Source organism: Lingula anatina, chromosome 10 (genome assembly GCF_051362555.1).
Source record: "Lingula anatina isolate TDL-2025a chromosome 10, LinAna3.0, whole genome shotgun sequence".
Classification (NCBI taxonomy): domain Eukaryota; kingdom Metazoa; phylum Brachiopoda; class Lingulata; order Lingulida; family Lingulidae; genus Lingula; species Lingula anatina.
In genome coordinates this window covers 2,645,371-2,663,000 of record NC_141776.1, presented here as the reverse complement: position 1 = coordinate 2,663,000, position 17,630 = coordinate 2,645,371, and the positions used below count along the sequence as shown (strand labels likewise).

General features: G+C 40.6%; 2 protein-coding genes across 3 annotated transcripts; both read left to right on the top strand.

The window, feature by feature from the left end:
- Positions 1–289: 289 nt before the first annotated feature.
- LOC112041886 (uncharacterized) lies at positions 290–7,749 on the top strand. The gene is made up of 7 exons (XM_086997430.1): positions 290–1,171; positions 1,871–2,329; positions 3,173–3,631; positions 4,368–4,965; positions 5,470–6,597; positions 7,011–7,061; positions 7,396–7,749. Exons 1-7 carry the CDS (start codon positions 569–571, stop codon positions 7,488–7,490), a joined length of 3,393 nt encoding a protein of 1,130 aa, XP_086853556.1. The 5' UTR covers positions 290–568; the 3' UTR covers positions 7,491–7,749.
- Positions 7,750–10,727: 2,978 nt separating this feature from the next.
- On the top strand, positions 10,728–17,608 carry LOC106180261 (monocarboxylate transporter 14). Of its 2 annotated transcripts, XM_086997492.1 has the most exons (4): positions 10,728–11,196; positions 12,721–13,788; positions 14,239–14,289; positions 15,081–17,608. In XM_086997492.1, exons 1-4 carry the CDS (start codon positions 10,728–10,730, stop codon positions 15,179–15,181), a joined length of 1,689 nt encoding a protein of 562 aa, XP_086853618.1. In that variant the 3' UTR covers positions 15,182–17,608. The 2 variants fall into 2 exon arrangements, with proteins under 2 accessions (XP_086853618.1, XP_086853619.1); XM_086997493.1 differs by lacking the exon at positions 14,239–14,289.
- The last annotated feature ends 22 nt before the right edge of the window (positions 17,609–17,630 follow it).

Here is a 17,630-nt window from a genome sequence, read left to right as displayed (position 1 = left end):
TTTCTTCAGTCAACAGCTAATACTGAGATAGGTTTTACCTCCAAAAATTCGATGTCTATCAGCACATCTTCTTCAGGGAAGAAATCGAGGAAGAAGATGTCCTGATAAACATCGAAATATTTGAGGTAAAACTTATCTCAGTATTAGCTGTTGACTGAAGAAAAAAATCACAACTACTAGCCAGTGTTGTGCAGTGTAGTGCAGTATAGTGTAGGGTAGTGTAGCGCCACACGGTGTATAATGTGCATCAAATTTATTTATAGTTTAGCAAACACTGCTGACCCACAAATCAGTGCGGTAAAATGTTCAATCTATAACGGCATATGCAACTAGATGTAGCGCCTCCTTGTGGCGGTATCTGGTGGAGAAGGTTATATTATGCTACCAGTATGTTATGGTGAGGACATAGGCTATTCGTCTGGCAGCGTAGATCACCTGAAAGGAACATTAGATAGTCAGCATAGTGTGCATGTAAAAACGATAGCAAATTCAAAACCAGGCGTAACATATATTCTGCTCTGCGTAACAAAAAAGCATTAGTACCAGCATCGTCGTCATTTCGAGAAAAATGTCTGCTTGGTTTGATTCTGATTTCAACCTCAGCGGTTTCTTCAGTCTAGGTTCAGCATACAGTGTGTACAGTAAACCTCGCAGTAACTCTGTAGACAGCTTTAATAGTGGTTGTTCCCCACACAACGCCGTGCGTTATCTGCATCCTCCAGTGCAGCAAACAAACAGCGAAGGTCAGCAACCTCAACATAGCAAGAATACGGAGAATATAGAATGTGAGGCCGGCAACGGGGAAGAGACTGTAAATTATGCGAAAAATTCCGAGGACATAGACAGAGGGTGGGCTTGGGCTGTACTGGTAGCATCCTTCTTCTCAAGCTGTGTTAACATAGGCATCAACAATTCCGTCGGAGTATACAACGCGGAATTCTTGATTCAGTTTCCAGAGGAAAATCGAGGCATTGTGTCGCTAGCCGGCAGCTTGCAGAACTCGCTTTGTGGCCTGACAGGTCTGGTGAGCGGCATTATCATCAGCAAGTACAGCTGCAGGACAAGTATTCTTTTGGGCGCCTTGATTTCAGCGCTCGGCTTTATTGGTACCGCTTTTTCTACAAATGTCCCGCAGGTTATAGCAACATTTGGATTTGTAGTCGGTAATACAGTTATGTGTAAAAAAATGTAAATATTTGTGTGTGTGTCTGTCTGTCTGTCACTTTGTTTATCGGCCCAGTCTATCGGACCATCTGGCAGCTTACACGGCGGCTTGTACCTTCATCCCTCCATGCAATTAATCATCATTATTCAATGATTTTTGCTTGCTTTTTCCATCGGAATATAATGTAAGGGACAATTCCTAGACTCTATCGATTTAACTGTGGTTCTATCTATCTCCAAGGGGGGTTCTCGCTTAATTGCAATTAACGTAAGCAGCTTAAATGACTGGCGCGGCTACTGAAGCTGTTAGTGGGTAGTTAACAATCGTTTAGCAGCTTCAGTAGGCGTGCCAGACATCAAAGCCGCTTAGGCTGAGAGCAATTTAGTGAGAAACCCCTTGGAGATGGATCGATCCTGTTAGATCGATCTAGGTATGGGAATACAGTCTTAAATACGCAACAAGCGTTGGTCCTTTGTTACATTTTTTTTGTGGCGGTATCTGTCGGAGAGGGTTGTGTCATGGTACCAGTATGTTATGGTGTGGTCACTGTTCTATTTTGTCACTGACCCCATATATTAAACTGGTCCATGTGATGGATTATGCTGTCGTCTGCCAGCAGTGGACACCTGAAATGCATATCAGCTTTTCAGCATAGGGCGCACGTAAAAACAAGTCAGCCAGAAATACCAATTTCATCACGTCTAGAAAATGTCTGCTTTGTTCGATTCCGATTTCAACCTCAGCGGTTTCTTCAGTCTAGGATCAGCATACAGTGTGTACAGTAAACCTCGCAGTAACTCTGTAGACAGGTTTAATAGTGGTTGTTCCCCACACAACGCCGTGCGTTATCTGCATCCTCCAGTGCAGCAAACAAACAGTGAAGGTCAGCAACCTCAACATAGCAAAGATACGGAGAATATAGAATGTGAGGCCGGCAACGGGGAAGAGACTGTAAATTATTCAAAAAATTCCGAGGACATAGACAGAGGGTGGGCTTGGGCTGTACTGGTAGCATCCTTCTTCTCAAGCTGTGTTAACATAGGCATCAACAACTCCGTCGGAGTATACAACGCGGAATTCTTGATTCAGTTCCCCGAGCAAAATCGAGGCATTGTGTCGCTAGCCGGCAGCTTGCAGAACTCGCTTTGTGGCCTGACAGGTCTGGTGAGCGGCATTATCATCAGCAAGTACAGCTGCAGGACAAGCATTCTTTTGGGCGCCTTGATTTCAGCGCTCGGCTTTATTGGTACCGCTTTTTCTACAAATGTCCCGCAGGTTATAGCAACATTTGGATTTGTAGTCGGTAATACAGTTATGTGTAAATAAATGTAAATATTTGTGTGTGTATCTGTCTGTCTGTCACTTTGTTTATCGGCCCAGTCTATCGGACCGTCTGGCAGCTTAAACGGCGGCTTGTACCTTCATCCCTCCATGCAATTAATCATCATTATTCAATGATTTTTGCTTACTTTTTCCATCGGAATATAATGTAAGGGACAATTCCTAGACCCTATCGATTTAACTGTGGTTCTATCTATCTCCAAGGGGGGTTCTCGCTTAATTGCAATTAACGTAAGCAGCTTAAATGACTGGCGCGGCTACTGAAGCTGTTAGTGGGTAGTTAACAATCGTTTAGCAGCTTCAGTAGGCGTGCCAGACATCAAAGCCGCTTAGGCTGAGAGCAATTTAGTGAGAAACCCCTTGGAGATGGATCGATCCTGTTAGATCGATCTAGGTATGGGAATACAGTCTTATACGCAACAAGCGTTGGTCCTTTGTTACATTTTTTTGTGGCGGTATCTGTCGGAGAGGGTTGTGTCATGGTACCAGTATGTTATGGTGTGGTCACTGTTCTATTTTGTCACTGACCCCATATATTAAACTGGTCCATGTGATGGATTATGCTGTCGTTTGCCAGCAGTGGACACCTGAAATGCACATCAGCTTTTCAGCATAGTGCGCACGTAAAAACAAGTCAGCCAGAAATACCAATTTCATCACGTCTAGAAAATGTCTGCTTTGTTCGATTCCGATTTCAACCTCAGCGGTTTCTTCAGTCTAGGATCAGCATACAGTGTGTACAGTAAACCTCGCAGTAACTCTGTAGACAGGTTTAATAGTGGTTGTTCCCCACACAACGCCGTGCGTTATCTGCATCCTCCAGTGCAGCAAACAAACAGCGAAGGTCAGCAACCTCAACATAGCAAGAATACGGAGAATATTGAATGTAAGGCCGGCAACGGGGAAGAGACTGTAAATTATGCAAAAAATTCCGAGGACATAGACAGAGGGTGGGCTTGGGCTGTACTGGTAGCATCCTTCTTCTCAAGCTGTGTTAACATAGGCATCAACAATTCCGTCGGAGTATACAACGCGGAATTCTTGATTCAGTTTCCCGAGGAAAATCGAGGCATTGTGTCGCTAGCCGGCAGCTTGCAGAACTCGCTTTGTGGCCTGACAGGTCTGGTGAGCGGCATTATCATCAGCAAGTACAGCTGCAGGACAAGTATTCTTTTGGGCGCCTTGATTTCAGCGCTCGGCTTTATTGGTACCGCCTTTTCTACAAACGTCCCGCAGGTTATCGCAACAATTGGATTTGTAGTCGGTAATACAGTTATGTGTAAATAAATGTAAATATTTGTGTATGTGTCTGTCTGTTTAATATGTGACCATTCCCAGACCCTAGGGACCATTCCCAGACCCTATCCAACTAACTGTGGTTCTATCTATCTCCAAGGGGGATTCTCGCTAAATTGCAATTATCTTAAGCAGCTTAGATGTCTGGCGCCCCTACTGCAGCCGTAAAGGGGTAATTAATCATCGTTTAGCAGCTTCAGTAGGCGTGCCAGACATCGAAGCCGCTTAAGCTGAAAGCAATTTAGCGAGAAACCCTTTGGAAATGGATCGATCCTGTTAGATCGATCTAGGTATGGGAATACAGTCTTATACGCAACAAGCGTTGGTCCTTTGTTACATTTTTTTTGTGGCGGAATCTGTCGGAGAGGGTTGTGTCATGGTACCAGTATGTTATGGTGTGGTCACTGTTCTATTTTGTCACTGACCCCACATATATTAAACTGGTCCATGTGATGGGTTATGCTGTCGTCTGCCAGCAGTGGACACCTGAAATGCACATCAGCTTTTCACCATAGTGCTCACGTAAAAACAAGTCAGCCAGAAATACCAATTTCATCACGTCTAGAAAATGTCTGCTTTGTTCGATTCCGATTTCAACCTCAGCGGTTTCTTCAGTCTAGGATCAGCATACAGTGTGTACAGTAAACCTCGCAGTAACTCTGTAGACAGCTTTGACAGTGGTTGTTCCCCACACAACGCCGTGCGTTATCTGCATCCTCCAGTGCAGCAAACAAACAGCGAAGGTCAGCAACCTCAACATAGCAAGAATACGGAGAATATAGAATGTGAGGCCGGCAACGGGGAAGAGACTGTAAATTATGCAAAAAATTCCGAGGACATAGACAGAGGGTGGGCTTGGGCTGTACTGGTAGCATCCTTCTTCTCAAGCTGTGTTAACATAGGCATCAACAATTCCGTCGGAGTATACAACGCGGAATTCTTGATTCAGTTTCCCGAGGAAAATCGAGGCATTGTGTCGCTAGCCGGCAGCTTGCAGAACTCGCTTTGTGGCCTGACAGGTCTGGTGAGCGGCATTATCATCAGCAAGTACAGCTGCAGGACAAGTATACTTTTGGGCGCCTTGATTTCAGCGCTTGGCTTTATTGGTACCGCTTTTTCTACAAACGTCCCGCAGGTTATCGCAACATTTGGATTTGTAGTTGGTAATACAGTTATGTGTAAATAAATGTAAATGTGTGTGTGTGTGTGTGTGTGTGTGTGTGTGTCTGTCACTTTGTTCATCGACCCAGAGTCTATCAGACTGTCTTGCAGCTACAAACGGCGGTTTCTACCTTCACCCCTCCATGCAATTAATCATTATTACCTACTCCGCCAAGGAGGTTATGTTTTCACCCCTGTTTGTCTGTCTGTCTGTCTGTCTGTCTCTCTGTCTGTCTGTGATCAACATAACTCAAAAAGTTATGGACCGATTTTAATGAAATTTTCAGGAACTGTCAGATGTGGGCCAAGGAAAAGATGATTAGTTTTTGGTGGTGATCCAGATCAAAAAACAATCAATAATCAAAAATATCGAACATTTAGGGGTGAAACAGCATTGAATGGAGACTTTGCTGCCTTGGTGGAGGTCTGCGCTCTCTGAGTGCTTTTCTAGTTATTAAATAATATTTTGCTACCTTTTTCATCCGAAATATTCACCTTCTTTGCAGGGTGTGGTACCGGCCTCGTTTACACGGCTACGACAGTGTGCGTTGGTCAATATTTCCACAAGAGAAGGCCCATGGCTCTTGGTATAACTACAGCAGGAATGGCCCTGGGTCAAATTGTTTGTCCACCTCTGTTCCAATTCCTCATAGACACATACACGTGGAGAGGTTCTGCTTTCATGGTCGCCGGTCTGTGTCTGAATAACTGCGTTTTTGGTACAATCATGAAACCGCCTAAGTGCCTATACAATACGGATCGTGAAGCAGATGGTTCCAGAAGTACCCATGTTAGAGACCCAAGAGAAACTAAGTGCATCACAAATAATGGTTCCGGTCAATCAAAAAAGGAAAGTTACCAGATACATACAGACGTAACCAAAATAGACGACGGATTACACAAAGCTATGCCAAACAAAGTCGAAGCGGAGAATTCAAATACTTTTTGCTACGATGACGGTTCCAAGCATACAGACCTGCCAGCTCGTCTGGTGAATGGAAACAAGCACAGCACGCTCGGGTCGTCTGCGTTTCTCAGCTTGTCGTCTGCAGCTTTCAGTAGCATGACGTCAAACCTCTCCCAACGTTTTGCTTCAAACAATCACATTGTTGTTGCAGAAGACAGGACCAATTTTGGTTGCATGGCATATGTAAGGGGTCTCTTAGACATTCGCCCATTGAAGAGTGCAGCGTTCATTTCCTTCAGCATTTCGGTGTTCTTCTTTGCCGCAGCTTACGTCACATGCGGGGTTCACCTTATCGCCTACACGGTACAGCATGGAACCTCCCCTCTGCAAGCGGCAATATTGCTATCAGTCTACGGCGCGGGAAATTTGTTCAGTCGCCTGCTTGCCGGGGCAGCTACCAACGACAAAGAGCACGTGGACCAGGTTACTTTGGGCGCCGGTGTTATGGGGATCTCGGCGTTGCTGTCTTTCTGCTTACCGTTGTTCATACACAGTTACTGGTCTCAGGTTTTGTTTGCCGCACTCTACGGAAATTATTCAACTGTCATTCTACCGCTGTTCACGACGATTACAGTTGAGACGGTGGGATTGTCTTCTTTGGGAGCTGGGTTTGGATATTTGATGGTGTTGAATGGTATCGGCTGTGCGGTTGGTCCGCCAATAGCAGGTAATATGCTGGGTAAAAATATACTGTAACTGTACTTCTTTCCGTTCTTTTGTTTCATTTTAGATGTGAGGATATAGCTTAATCCAAAAGGAAGAACGTTATATTCAATCAGTTTGGAAATGAAATCACCCTTTTACGTGCTACGCAACACTTAGCAATTGTTAAAGCAAGATTCTCTTAGGTCCAAACCCTAGGCTTTTTAACATATGGGCCCTTCTTAAGTGACACTTTTGACTGGCGATATATAATTATATGGCCTATCAAACTGTCTTAGAATGCCCCTATATCTTTTTTTTGTATTTCATAAAGGGCTTTTGATATTCTATTTTCATTTTTATATATCATGTTTATTTTAATTTCATAATATCAATTCTGATCTCTATATATTAATAAATGTTTTTTTTCCACTGCAGGTTATCTATACGATCTTACAAACGATTATTCGTATTCGTTTTACTTTGCAGGTAAGTTCAAACTTAAGTCGATAGCGCATCGAATCCTATGAAAATTGAATAATTCTGCATACTTAATGCCAGCTTTGAATTGAGCGGTCTCCATTGAAGTCTTAATTGCGGTTTTGCGTGTCTGTCAATATACCCCTGTTAGCTCATATGAAAGCGTAAGAATTTTTCTTGTAATATGTACCTATAACCCTTTTCGCTTGATTTTTTGTTGCTTCCAATATATACACGGGGTTATTATCTCAAACGGTATATTTGGCATTGATATTTCAGGTGTATTGTATTTGGGCGGATCTCTCATGATACTGGCCATTCCAGTGTTGCATTGATATTTCAGGTGTATTGTATATGAGCGGTTCTCTGATGATACTGGCCATTCCAGTGTTGCAAAGCAGGCGACTGGAAAAAGAAAAGGAACATGACATCACCTAAAGCTACCAAAGGCCTAAGAATAATCTTTTCGGAGATTATAATCCGCTATAGTTCGCCCGGCGATGATGGTTAAAGTTCTATCAAGAAAGATTGGTCCTCAATTAATGTATTGAACTATTGCGGTAAATGGGTTCAATTAGTTAAAGAAAACGTAACCTAAAGCTAAACATTGATCTAAGCAATGAGTCAACAACATTTGTCTTACTTTAGGTCTATAAAAATTCACAGCTGCCCACACAAATAAAGTTTTTGATTGAAACATTTATTAATTTATTTATTTACTAAACTTTATTTATTGAGGGTAAAAACAAAAATGATAAATTTAAAGATTATCATGCTCATGCCCCTCATTAGCATTGCGATGCCTTTCTTGATATAGAACGGAAAGTATGTTTCATTAAATTGGACTAATACTTCATTCATCAGGATTAAAAGAAAGGTAACATTTTGGTGTTAAAATTTAGAGCAATTTTGCTGTGCAATGCAAACCTGGACCGGGCCTCGTTTGCAGACGAATAAAAACCGCCATATACAGACTTGACATTTAATATGGAATGTTTTTTTTCCAAATCACTTTTATCAGCTTTTTTCCTATTTTGCCTTCTGATAAACGAAGATAAGGATTTACATCATATTTTAATAACTTTTAATAATCTTTTTTGATGCCATTGTAATATTGGTGGCCGCATCTTTACTCGACCCAGTGTAAACTTTGGAGTACCTAAGTGTTGAAAATTGCACACATTCTTCGCATACTATTTTGAATACCAAAACCTCGATGTGCTAAGACCACATTTACTGGAAAAATCTTATTTAGAAAACTCACCTTTCTGTGATTATTTGGTTTCTCGCTCTACCGCCACGTCCATTAAAAATATCATTAAAATGTCACGTAAAACTACAAGCCTTGTGTTTTATTTGGTCAAAGGCAATGCTAGTCCTTTAGCTTATTTTCATTTACAAGCATTCAAATTTGTAGAAAAAATGTTTCATTTGTCATTTCACAAGAATCACAAACTACCATAATGGCAGTAAACATTTTTCTTCTCAAGAAAGGCAGAGTTTTGTTTAAAGTTCTAATGTTATTTAAACCTGGTGTCTTTACTTACTCTCTCTCTCTCTCTTTATATATATATATATATATATATATATATATATTAACTGACCATAGACTACTAGAGCCCATCTACAACATCTGCTGCGATCCACAAAATACTTATGAAAATAAACATAAGAGCTAATATATTTATGTATGTTTATTACTAATTACATGTTCAATAACGGGTGGTACAGTTTAACAGAGATCATATATTTTTGTCCTGACTACTAAACTAAACTACCACTTGATTTTGAAAACTTTTCTGCAACACCTGCTGTTGAATTTAAATTTAATAATAATAATAATAATAATAATAATAATAATAATAATACCTTCGGCTACTAAACAAATGTTCCGTTGATGCTACCAGCATTTTGTGTAAATTGTTACTGGAATTTCCAAAAAAAGCTTAATGTAAATAAAAGTCGCTATGATTCAACTATTATGTCTTGGAAATTACAAAGTGAAATAGATTATATATCATCGCCCCCCCCCCCCCTCCAAGGGGCAGCCTGATCAGATTCAGCATACCTAGTCGAGGCAACCCTGTCCCCATTCTAATTCTACCTGTTCCGTACCTCAACCGGTTTCAGGGACTAAGAAAAAAATCCTGGTTGCAAAATGAGTTGCAGTTGCAAAATGTATTTTCACGATTTTCTTTGGTTGCAAAAGGCGTTGCAGTTCCTAAATGCTTTCGGTTGTACATGTGCAATGGAGCTCTACGCTTCCACATTTTGTAAATTGTATCATACTTCATTCGAGGGAGACGTTTTTAATATTGGAACCTGGGTGTAACACTTGAAACCTACCAGCAACACGCACTGTAAATATGTACACGTAGTCATTAAAAATACTATCAGATATGATAAACAATGAAAAATCTGAATTTGCTCTTTTTCACTCTAAGATAAAAATCGGATTTTATTGTGAGAATAAACATCCACTCTCTGTCTTAACTTAAAAAATATTATATATTTTTAGTTATTCATTGGAATCGTCACTCTCAATGTATAAAACAAGAACAACTATAAATCTTCTTGCTGGCAACCATAACCCCCCCCCCCCCCAAAAAAAAAAAAAGGTCTCAGTTTTTTTTTTTATCTCAATGACTGTAAAAACGACAAACGTATAAGTGTGTGTGTGTGTGTGTGTGTGTATGGTGTGTGTTTGTGAAAGAGAGAGAAAAAAGTTTGTAGCTGGTTCTGGGACATCCTCTCGCAGTGCCCACGTGGAGTGACAATTTGGTAGTAAATCGTTAGCGAATCCGGCCATGTAGTTGCTGTCACGTGCGGTTTCTTATTTTGCTACTCTCAGGAATGAGGTACTGTATCTCAAGTTGGGAAGCATTCCTATTGCTTTTTTTGTATCAGATACCAATACTGATCTTTCGTGCCCAGTTGAAACAATTATTATATCATACAAGCCGCAGGTTCACCTGTAAAACAACGCAAATTTCGTCTTTAAACTGTTCATTTTGGCGGGAAAAGTGCTATTTAACGGATTTTCCAAGGGTAAATAACATTTATTACCATACTTACCAAAGGTTAATGAATCTGTTCCGATGTTCAAATTTATGATATTTTGACGCATTGTTTATTTATTGTCGAATATTGAATCTCACACAACACAAATCGAACTAGCAGTGATGAGCACATTGGGACGTTTCTATAAATAAAGCTTATAATAATGATATGATATAATCAGTGCCCGTACTTGTAGTGTATAGGGTAGGGCATGCTCGATTAGTGTGCATTGAACTGAATAACGGAAAGCACTCCATCCGCGATTTGTAAATCTGCCTACATAAAGTAATACAAAGCAAAGATAATGATAATTTTGAAAACAATCTATTAAACTGACATTAATCAGTCAATATTTATCCAAATCCTCTGCAGCACAGTTACGTCTTAGCAGATAATTAACTTGTCAAAAATCGCACGAAACGACGGCGTTCTCAAGCCAAAACCAACTAAGACTTACCTATAACCACCCGTTACTAACGCTCTTCGCTCGACCTCCTACATGGCTGCGGGTCGAAGTCGTGACGGTATGCGGGTTCACGATACACAGTAAATTTCCCAAGAGCTGCTGCCACTATCAGAATTTAAAGGCAATGTGCTTGTTCTTCACACAACGCCATGCGTCATCTGCAACCTACAGCACCGTCCGAAAGCAATGGCAATGAGACCGATCAGACAATACAGGTCAAAATGGACAATGAGTGCCATTCTGACAGCATAGAAGGTACTGTACGTTATCCGACATATATGAATCCCGTGGACATAGACAGAGGGTGGGCTTGGGCTGTACTGGTAGCGTCTTTCCTCTGCAACTGCATCAATAATGGAATCAATTGTTCTGTCGGTGTGTACAACGCGGAATTTTTGACCCAGTTTCCGGACGAAAAACGAAGTTATGTTTCACTTGCCGGCAGTTTGCAGAACTCTATTTCTGGTCTAACGGGAATTGTGAGCGGCATCATCGCAAATAAGTACAGCTGTCGGATAAGTATTTTGTTGGGGGCCATCATTTCAGCGCTCGGTTTTATTGGCACAGCTTTTTCTACAAATATGTCGGAGATTATAGCGACATTTGGATTTGTCGTAGGTAAATAATACAGTAACATTCAAAGTGTGTGTGTGTGTGTGTGTGTGTGTGTGTGTGTTCCGTGATTGTGTACGCGTAGTGTTAAGTATTTAGTAGTTAATAGTAATGAAAGCTTGGATTTGATTCGCATATTTGATTAGACGGGTTTTAACATTAAAATTTGAAATTTATGTACAATGATGCCTTGATTCAATGAGGTGTGTTTGTGGCAGGTTGCATTTCGGCTTGAAAAGTTAATTAAAACGCCATCTGTTATTCATGGTTGATGGTAAATGTATGCAAAATTGAATTTTAATACACACGGTTAACATAGTGTATGTGGCAGGTTATTTCAATTGCAAATTAAGTTTAGGGATAAAAGAGGTAGCCAATAAACGCGCGCGAGAGAGAGTTGAGCAAAGCATACATAGTTTTGCAGTTCTACCTAAACCACGTGGCAGTAAATTACATCTGTCTGTATTGTCTGGCTTATTAAAAAAAAAGCAAGAAGGATGGTAATCACATTTTGGCAAGAACAGATGCCACCATGTTTCTTCCTGTATAAGTGAAACGTTGACAGTAAATAAACTGAAAGTGTCAACGAAGATCTACAATTATACAATGTAAAAGTACAGTTCTGGGGAGGGCAAGTTAAGGTAACACATGCATGCACTGGTAGGAAAAATGCACATCAGTTTCTAGGTCACGTGCCTTTGCTCACCATTTAAATCCGTACAGGTGTATGTGGAGAAGAAAGTTAGTGGGGGGGGGGGGGGGGGGGGGTCCTTTCTCTAGAGCCCGTTTGAAATCCTAGCCATTATGGTTATATTAGATCATGAAATAGGCCTCCGATATAAACCCCCTGTGAGAAAACACACTCGTGTAAAATAAAAATAGAACAAGACTAATAAAAGATTCATTGCTGATTAATTTGCCATTGAAATAGCTTTTATCTCTGTTATGGTTACTTAGTGGTGATGAATGGATGCACCACGTGTTGGAGTCCATTAATAACTATGAAAATGAAGTACAGAGTGTTAGGGGTGCTGCTTAGATACAGCATGTCAAGAAGTGGAGCCCGTTTGTAGCCCCTCTCAATCATTACCATTTCAAGTTTGTCCTTCGAACTATATTATCAACACTTGCAGTTCAGTTAGCATTGAATCCCGTGATGGCAAGACTTAGAAATTGGTGTACATTCATTTACCTGTAAATGTTATTTTGATAAGTCATTCAGTTAGTGTTTAATTTATCATCATTAGCTACACTGCAGGTAGATTTTTAGATGCCATTATTTAATCGCTTGGTAACTTCGGCACTGCTTTGGGGTAATGTCATATTTGGATTTGTTGTTGGAAGATATGTATGAATGTTTCCGCGTGTGTGTGTGTGTTTGTGTATTAATGTATGAACCCCTTCGTCCGTTCACCTCTTTCTTTGCCTGTCTGTCGATCGTTAGACTGAAAGAAGCATAAATATTTCGCAACGCCTCATGTTTCATTTTGGTAAGATTAATTTTTCTGGCAAAGCCATCTTTCTTTGCAGGGTTTGGTACCGGTCTTGTTTATACAGCTTCAACGATCTGCGTCGGACAGTATTTTCACAGGAGAAGACCAATAGCTCTTGGTATTGCTACAGCGGGTATGGCCCTGGGACAGTTCATGTGCCCCCCTTTGATCCAGTTCCTCATAGACACTTATTCGTTGCGTGGTTCTTCTTTTATCGTCGCAGGACTGTGCCTGAATAACTGCGTCTTTGGAACTGTAATGAAACCGCTTGAGGAGAAAAATAGGTATTACATAGAGACGACTATTCAAGATAATTTACACCTCCCAGAAAAGAACAGTGATCAGAAACGAAGAGACTTGAACAAACTTGTTCTAGAAGAGACATTGACAAACGATTTTTTCACTGATGATTCGAACCGCTTTTGTCGCGATAACATGAGCAAGAAATCAAATCGGTTAGACCCTATGCTGAATGACCCAAAGGACAATATATTTAGTGCTACTTCAATTCTTAGCTTATCGTCAATGGGCAGCATGACTTTAAGTGTCTCTCAGCATTCAGTTTCAAATAACCAACTTAGTGCTATAGAAGACAAGGAAAAACCAAGCTACCAGACAAATATAATGACAATCTTAGACGTTGGCCCTCTAAAGAACGGAGCTTTCGTTTGTTTATGCATTGCGGTATTCTTCTGGGCCTCCGGCAGTCTCCTTTGCTTTCTGCACCTTATCGCTTACACATTGCAGCACGAAACCACCCCTCCGCAAGGCGCCATCTTGTTGTCAGTTATTGGCGTGGGGAATTTTTTCAGTCGACTGCTTGCGGGGGCTGCAACCAACGACAAAGAGCACGTGGATCAGGTTACTTTGGGCGCTGGCGCCCTGGGGATCTCAGCACTGTTGTCATTTAGTTTGCCGTTATTCATACACAATTATTGGTCCCAAGTCTTGTTCGCTGCTCTCTTCGGTGTTTATTCAACCATCATTATACCGTTATTGGCACCAATGACAGTGGAGACTGTCGGACTGTCGTCGCTGGGAGCTGGGTTTGGATATCTGATGGTTATGAGCGGTATCGGTTGTGGAATTGGCCCTCCACTGGCAGGTAATCCTATTCCGGTTTTTCATCGCTTATTTTTGTGTTTTGAATATCAAATGCCAGGCGTGCTAGGAACCTGTAAGCATTCTTGTCACTGTAACTGTCGGCATCCTTTTTCCGGTTGGCACTGTTTCCTTAGTGACAGTCGATCCAAATCACGTCCTCTATTTAATATTATAGAACAAAAGATATTCTTTCTTATATTTGAAGACCTCTGTATTCTTCCTTGTACATCACCGTCTAGAATAGGCATGAAGTTACTGAAAGCACCTCAACGCTTTTATTGAGATGAAGAACGCCAACCCATTCTTTATGAATGGGTGTCGTTATATCCATATTTCTATTTTCACTGTTTGAAGAGATATTCACCGGGACTTTTCATTATTCCTCAGATTTATTCTTCTTTCGTCAAGCATTTGACTACTTTCTGACTCGTGTATTTTACCTTCCTTGTAGGTTATCTATACGATCTCACCGGCGACTATTCATATTCGTTTTATCTTGCAGGTAAATGTTAATTTTGAGTGAAAGTATAGCTTCGACAAAATATTCTTCAATTCATGCCCATAACCTAAATTATATATATTCACATCTTTTTTTCACAATCTTTTTAAAACTCAAACCTATATTCATTCTCTCAATTTCACAGAGGAAACCATTGATATATTACACAATGAGTTTGAAAACTGAACCGATTCTTTGATTAATGCACTGTATGTAAATGAGTGTTCCATACATTTTAGCAAGAGTGTTTGCGACAGAACACTTGGACGATGCTTATTTAAACGAGGAAACACCTGCCAATTTTTAAGTCTTGTTGGTCATAACATCGGTTGAAATAAATATATATATTTAATGTAAAATAATGACCAAAATAATGGCTCCATTCTTGGGATATTATTGAATTGTACATACAAATACTAGCGCTTCACCAACAAAGGGCAGCTACACAAAATAGATAAGTAAAAGCATGGGAAAATTACATTGAGCCATCTTCAAGCCAATTGTATATAGAGTCGAAGTGACCCACTTTTGAAGGGTAGTGGTACTTTTGAATCGTCACATAAGTATTTTCTATCGGAGCGAGGATTGAATCCCTGCAAGATTTGATGGCGTATTCGTTTTTTATCCGATTGATGTTATTTCAAGATGTTCACTTAGAGAGAAGCTAGAATTTCAGAATAAAAAGGATCTTGTTCAGTCCAACCAGCCAGTTTCTTCACTTCGTATGGCATAAATCTGTTTTATATTGAACTACATGATGCCTCTTATAAACTTATTTTTCTACAATATTTCAGGTATTCTGTTCATAGGGGGATCACTCATGCTACTGGCCATTCCAGTTCTAAAAAGCAGACGACACCAAATGGAAGAGAAACGAGAACATAGGTGTTCATAGGCATCTTCTCGCTATGAAACGTACAGTGAATTACTCATGTAGCGTTAGTGCACATGAATTTAGAATCCTCAGAATCCTTTCAAGCTGACTTATGGAATTGTGGGGTTTTATTTGAGTTAATTTTGTCGTTTAAGAAAATAATGGCAATGAATAATGTGCGTTCTTGGAAATTCATGATCGCTTTATAAATATCTTTTAGGATTTAAAGAGTATTTTTACACAATTCAATACGCAAGTTCTTTGAATGAATTCAAAATATAATTGTCAGCATATTTTGCCAATGTGAGTATCTGATGCAAAAATACTTCGAATTTCGTTCAACATTAGGACGTGGGTTTTAAAAAGCTTTATTTCGACGTATTGTCCTATATACCCCGGTCACACGTACACGACGCAGGGTCGGCGCACGGCCGACGCGCTAAAAAATTGGCAATTTTGGCCAGTGCGCTGTTATGCGTCTGCATTCGTCAAACGCGCCGGGTGACAGTTATGCATTCGTTTTCATTCGCTCTTGTGCGTCTGAGTTTTTGTGCATGCACAAAAATGTGCGTTCAGCTCGACGCATGAACTTACACGTCAAAAGGTCGCTCGGCATTCGCGGAGGCCGCTGGATCAGCGTTAATCAGACGTTGCATAAACGCTAAGTGTTCGTTTCAAACTCGTTGGCTTTGGCGTAGCGAGCACACAGCATGCTTCCACCGCATGTGTAGCGAACATGCAGCGACTATAAACGAATCTCTTACGAACCAGAACGAACGTTGAACGACTCTATAACGCAGCCAGCGTTATTGTAGCGCGCCTCTGTCGTGTTCCTAGCGTGTCCCAAGCATGCGTGTCCTGAGTCTATCGTGTATCCATGGTGTATACATAAATGGGTCCTCTGTATCCACATCACTTCTCCACTTATGCTGAATAACCGCTTCATAATATGGAAGATCTTGACAGGCTGCGATCAGAATACAAAACTTCAGTTATCCAACATTCTCATAACGTCATGGAACTTGCACTGCACCAAGCCTGTGACACCAGGAGCATTCTGGCGAACCGTTTACAAGTTCTACCTAGGACAATGCAGCGGCAGCCCAAGGCCATCAAAAAGATTATTATAGCAAGCATATTCCTCCACAACCTTATGAGGACCCGGTATTCACTGCAGAGCCAGCAGCTTGACGTTTCCGAGAACCTGGGTCAAGAGTTTGCTGCTGGTGAGTGGAGAAATTGCCGAAATCTAGAGGATACCCGCATCGTCACTGGCAGCAACACGTCCAGCAATAAAGGTAAAAAACAGAGAAATCTCATCAAACACTGGGTCAACTCTGAAGACGGATCTGTTCTATGGCAAGACAGGATGATTTAGACCACCTCGTCCTTCCCTTTGAAATGACCATTTAAGCATAGACTAAACAAGACATTTAATAATACACAGTGGTACAAAATACATAACGCACATGTGATGTTACTGTAATTAAAGTTACAATCAGGGTTAAATTTTGTCCTCTGAGATGGTCTTAATCTAAGTATTTTGTATAGCTCGATTTTTACATAAATTATCTAAAAACAATGCTCGGTTATAATTCAAAACAATTACATTAACAGTGTATATCATGTTAATGCTTCTCTTTATTATTTTGCTGTTTAATATCACCTTCCCAATAAATGAAGCGATAAATGTGTATCCAAGAAAATTAACTTTACTTGTTACTTTTTACATAATCTGCAGTTTTTATACATAGAGAACGAGTCACGTGATTGCTGCTGACTGACTGTTCGCTTAATGCGTGCTGAATGCGCGGGTCATTCGTTCCTTGCGCCAAAAACCCGTTGTGCATTCGTTGGATTTTTTTACGCGTGCGTGCTATAGTCGATCTTCATGTGCCCTTTATACGCAAAATACACCAACAGAACGCTATGTATTCGCAATTTTCCTGGCAAATTCTGTCAAAAGTTGGACGCACAACAGCGCATTTGGCTTATTTTCATGCGCAATGCATGCGTACCTCGTGCGTTCTGTAGGTGTGACCGGGCCTTTAACCCTTGTAGAACTGCATTGAGACTAGGGTAGGAATGTACTAGGGGGTGGGTAATTATATATATTGTAATATGGTACTTTCTAAAGTACTTCAGAAGCAGGTTCAAAACTTTCCCCGCATGGGTTGGGCAAAATTGTCCACACATTATACACCGTACTCTCTAAACAACATTCAAAGATCATAAATAAGGGAAATTGACATTTATCTAACTATTGTATTTAATAAGTCTTGTTTCTTGAGTTACAATATTAATGGCATGCACGACGACCTCATCTTCCCAGAATACTGTGGACTTATAAATATGTTAATTATTCATGAGATGCGCGAGGAGCGGAGCTAATGGCGCATGCGTGACAGTTATTATGCACCGGATAAATAATAAATATATATAGCAAACAATATCTGTCAAGTGTTGTGTT

Excerpts from the sequence above, each read along its gene's own strand:
- LOC112041886 (XM_086997430.1), top strand. The coding sequence starts at position 569 with ATGTCTGCTTGGTTTGATTCTGATTTCAACCTCAGCGGTTTCTTCAGT. Across the intron at positions 2,330-3,172 it reads TTTGTGGCCTGACAGGTCTG|AAAATGTCTGCTTTGTTCGA; the intron begins GTGAGCGGCATT and ends CATCACGTCTAG. Across the intron at positions 6,598-7,010 it reads GGTTGGTCCGCCAATAGCAG|GTTATCTATACGATCTTACA; the intron begins GTAATATGCTGG and ends TTTCCACTGCAG.
- LOC106180261 (XM_086997492.1), top strand. The coding sequence starts at position 10,728 with ATGCGTCATCTGCAACCTACAGCACCGTCCGAAAGCAATGGCAATGAG. Across the intron at positions 11,197-12,720 it reads GACATTTGGATTTGTCGTAG|GGTTTGGTACCGGTCTTGTT; the intron begins GTAAATAATACA and ends CTTTCTTTGCAG. Across the intron at positions 13,789-14,238 it reads AATTGGCCCTCCACTGGCAG|GTTATCTATACGATCTCACC; the intron begins GTAATCCTATTC and ends CCTTCCTTGTAG.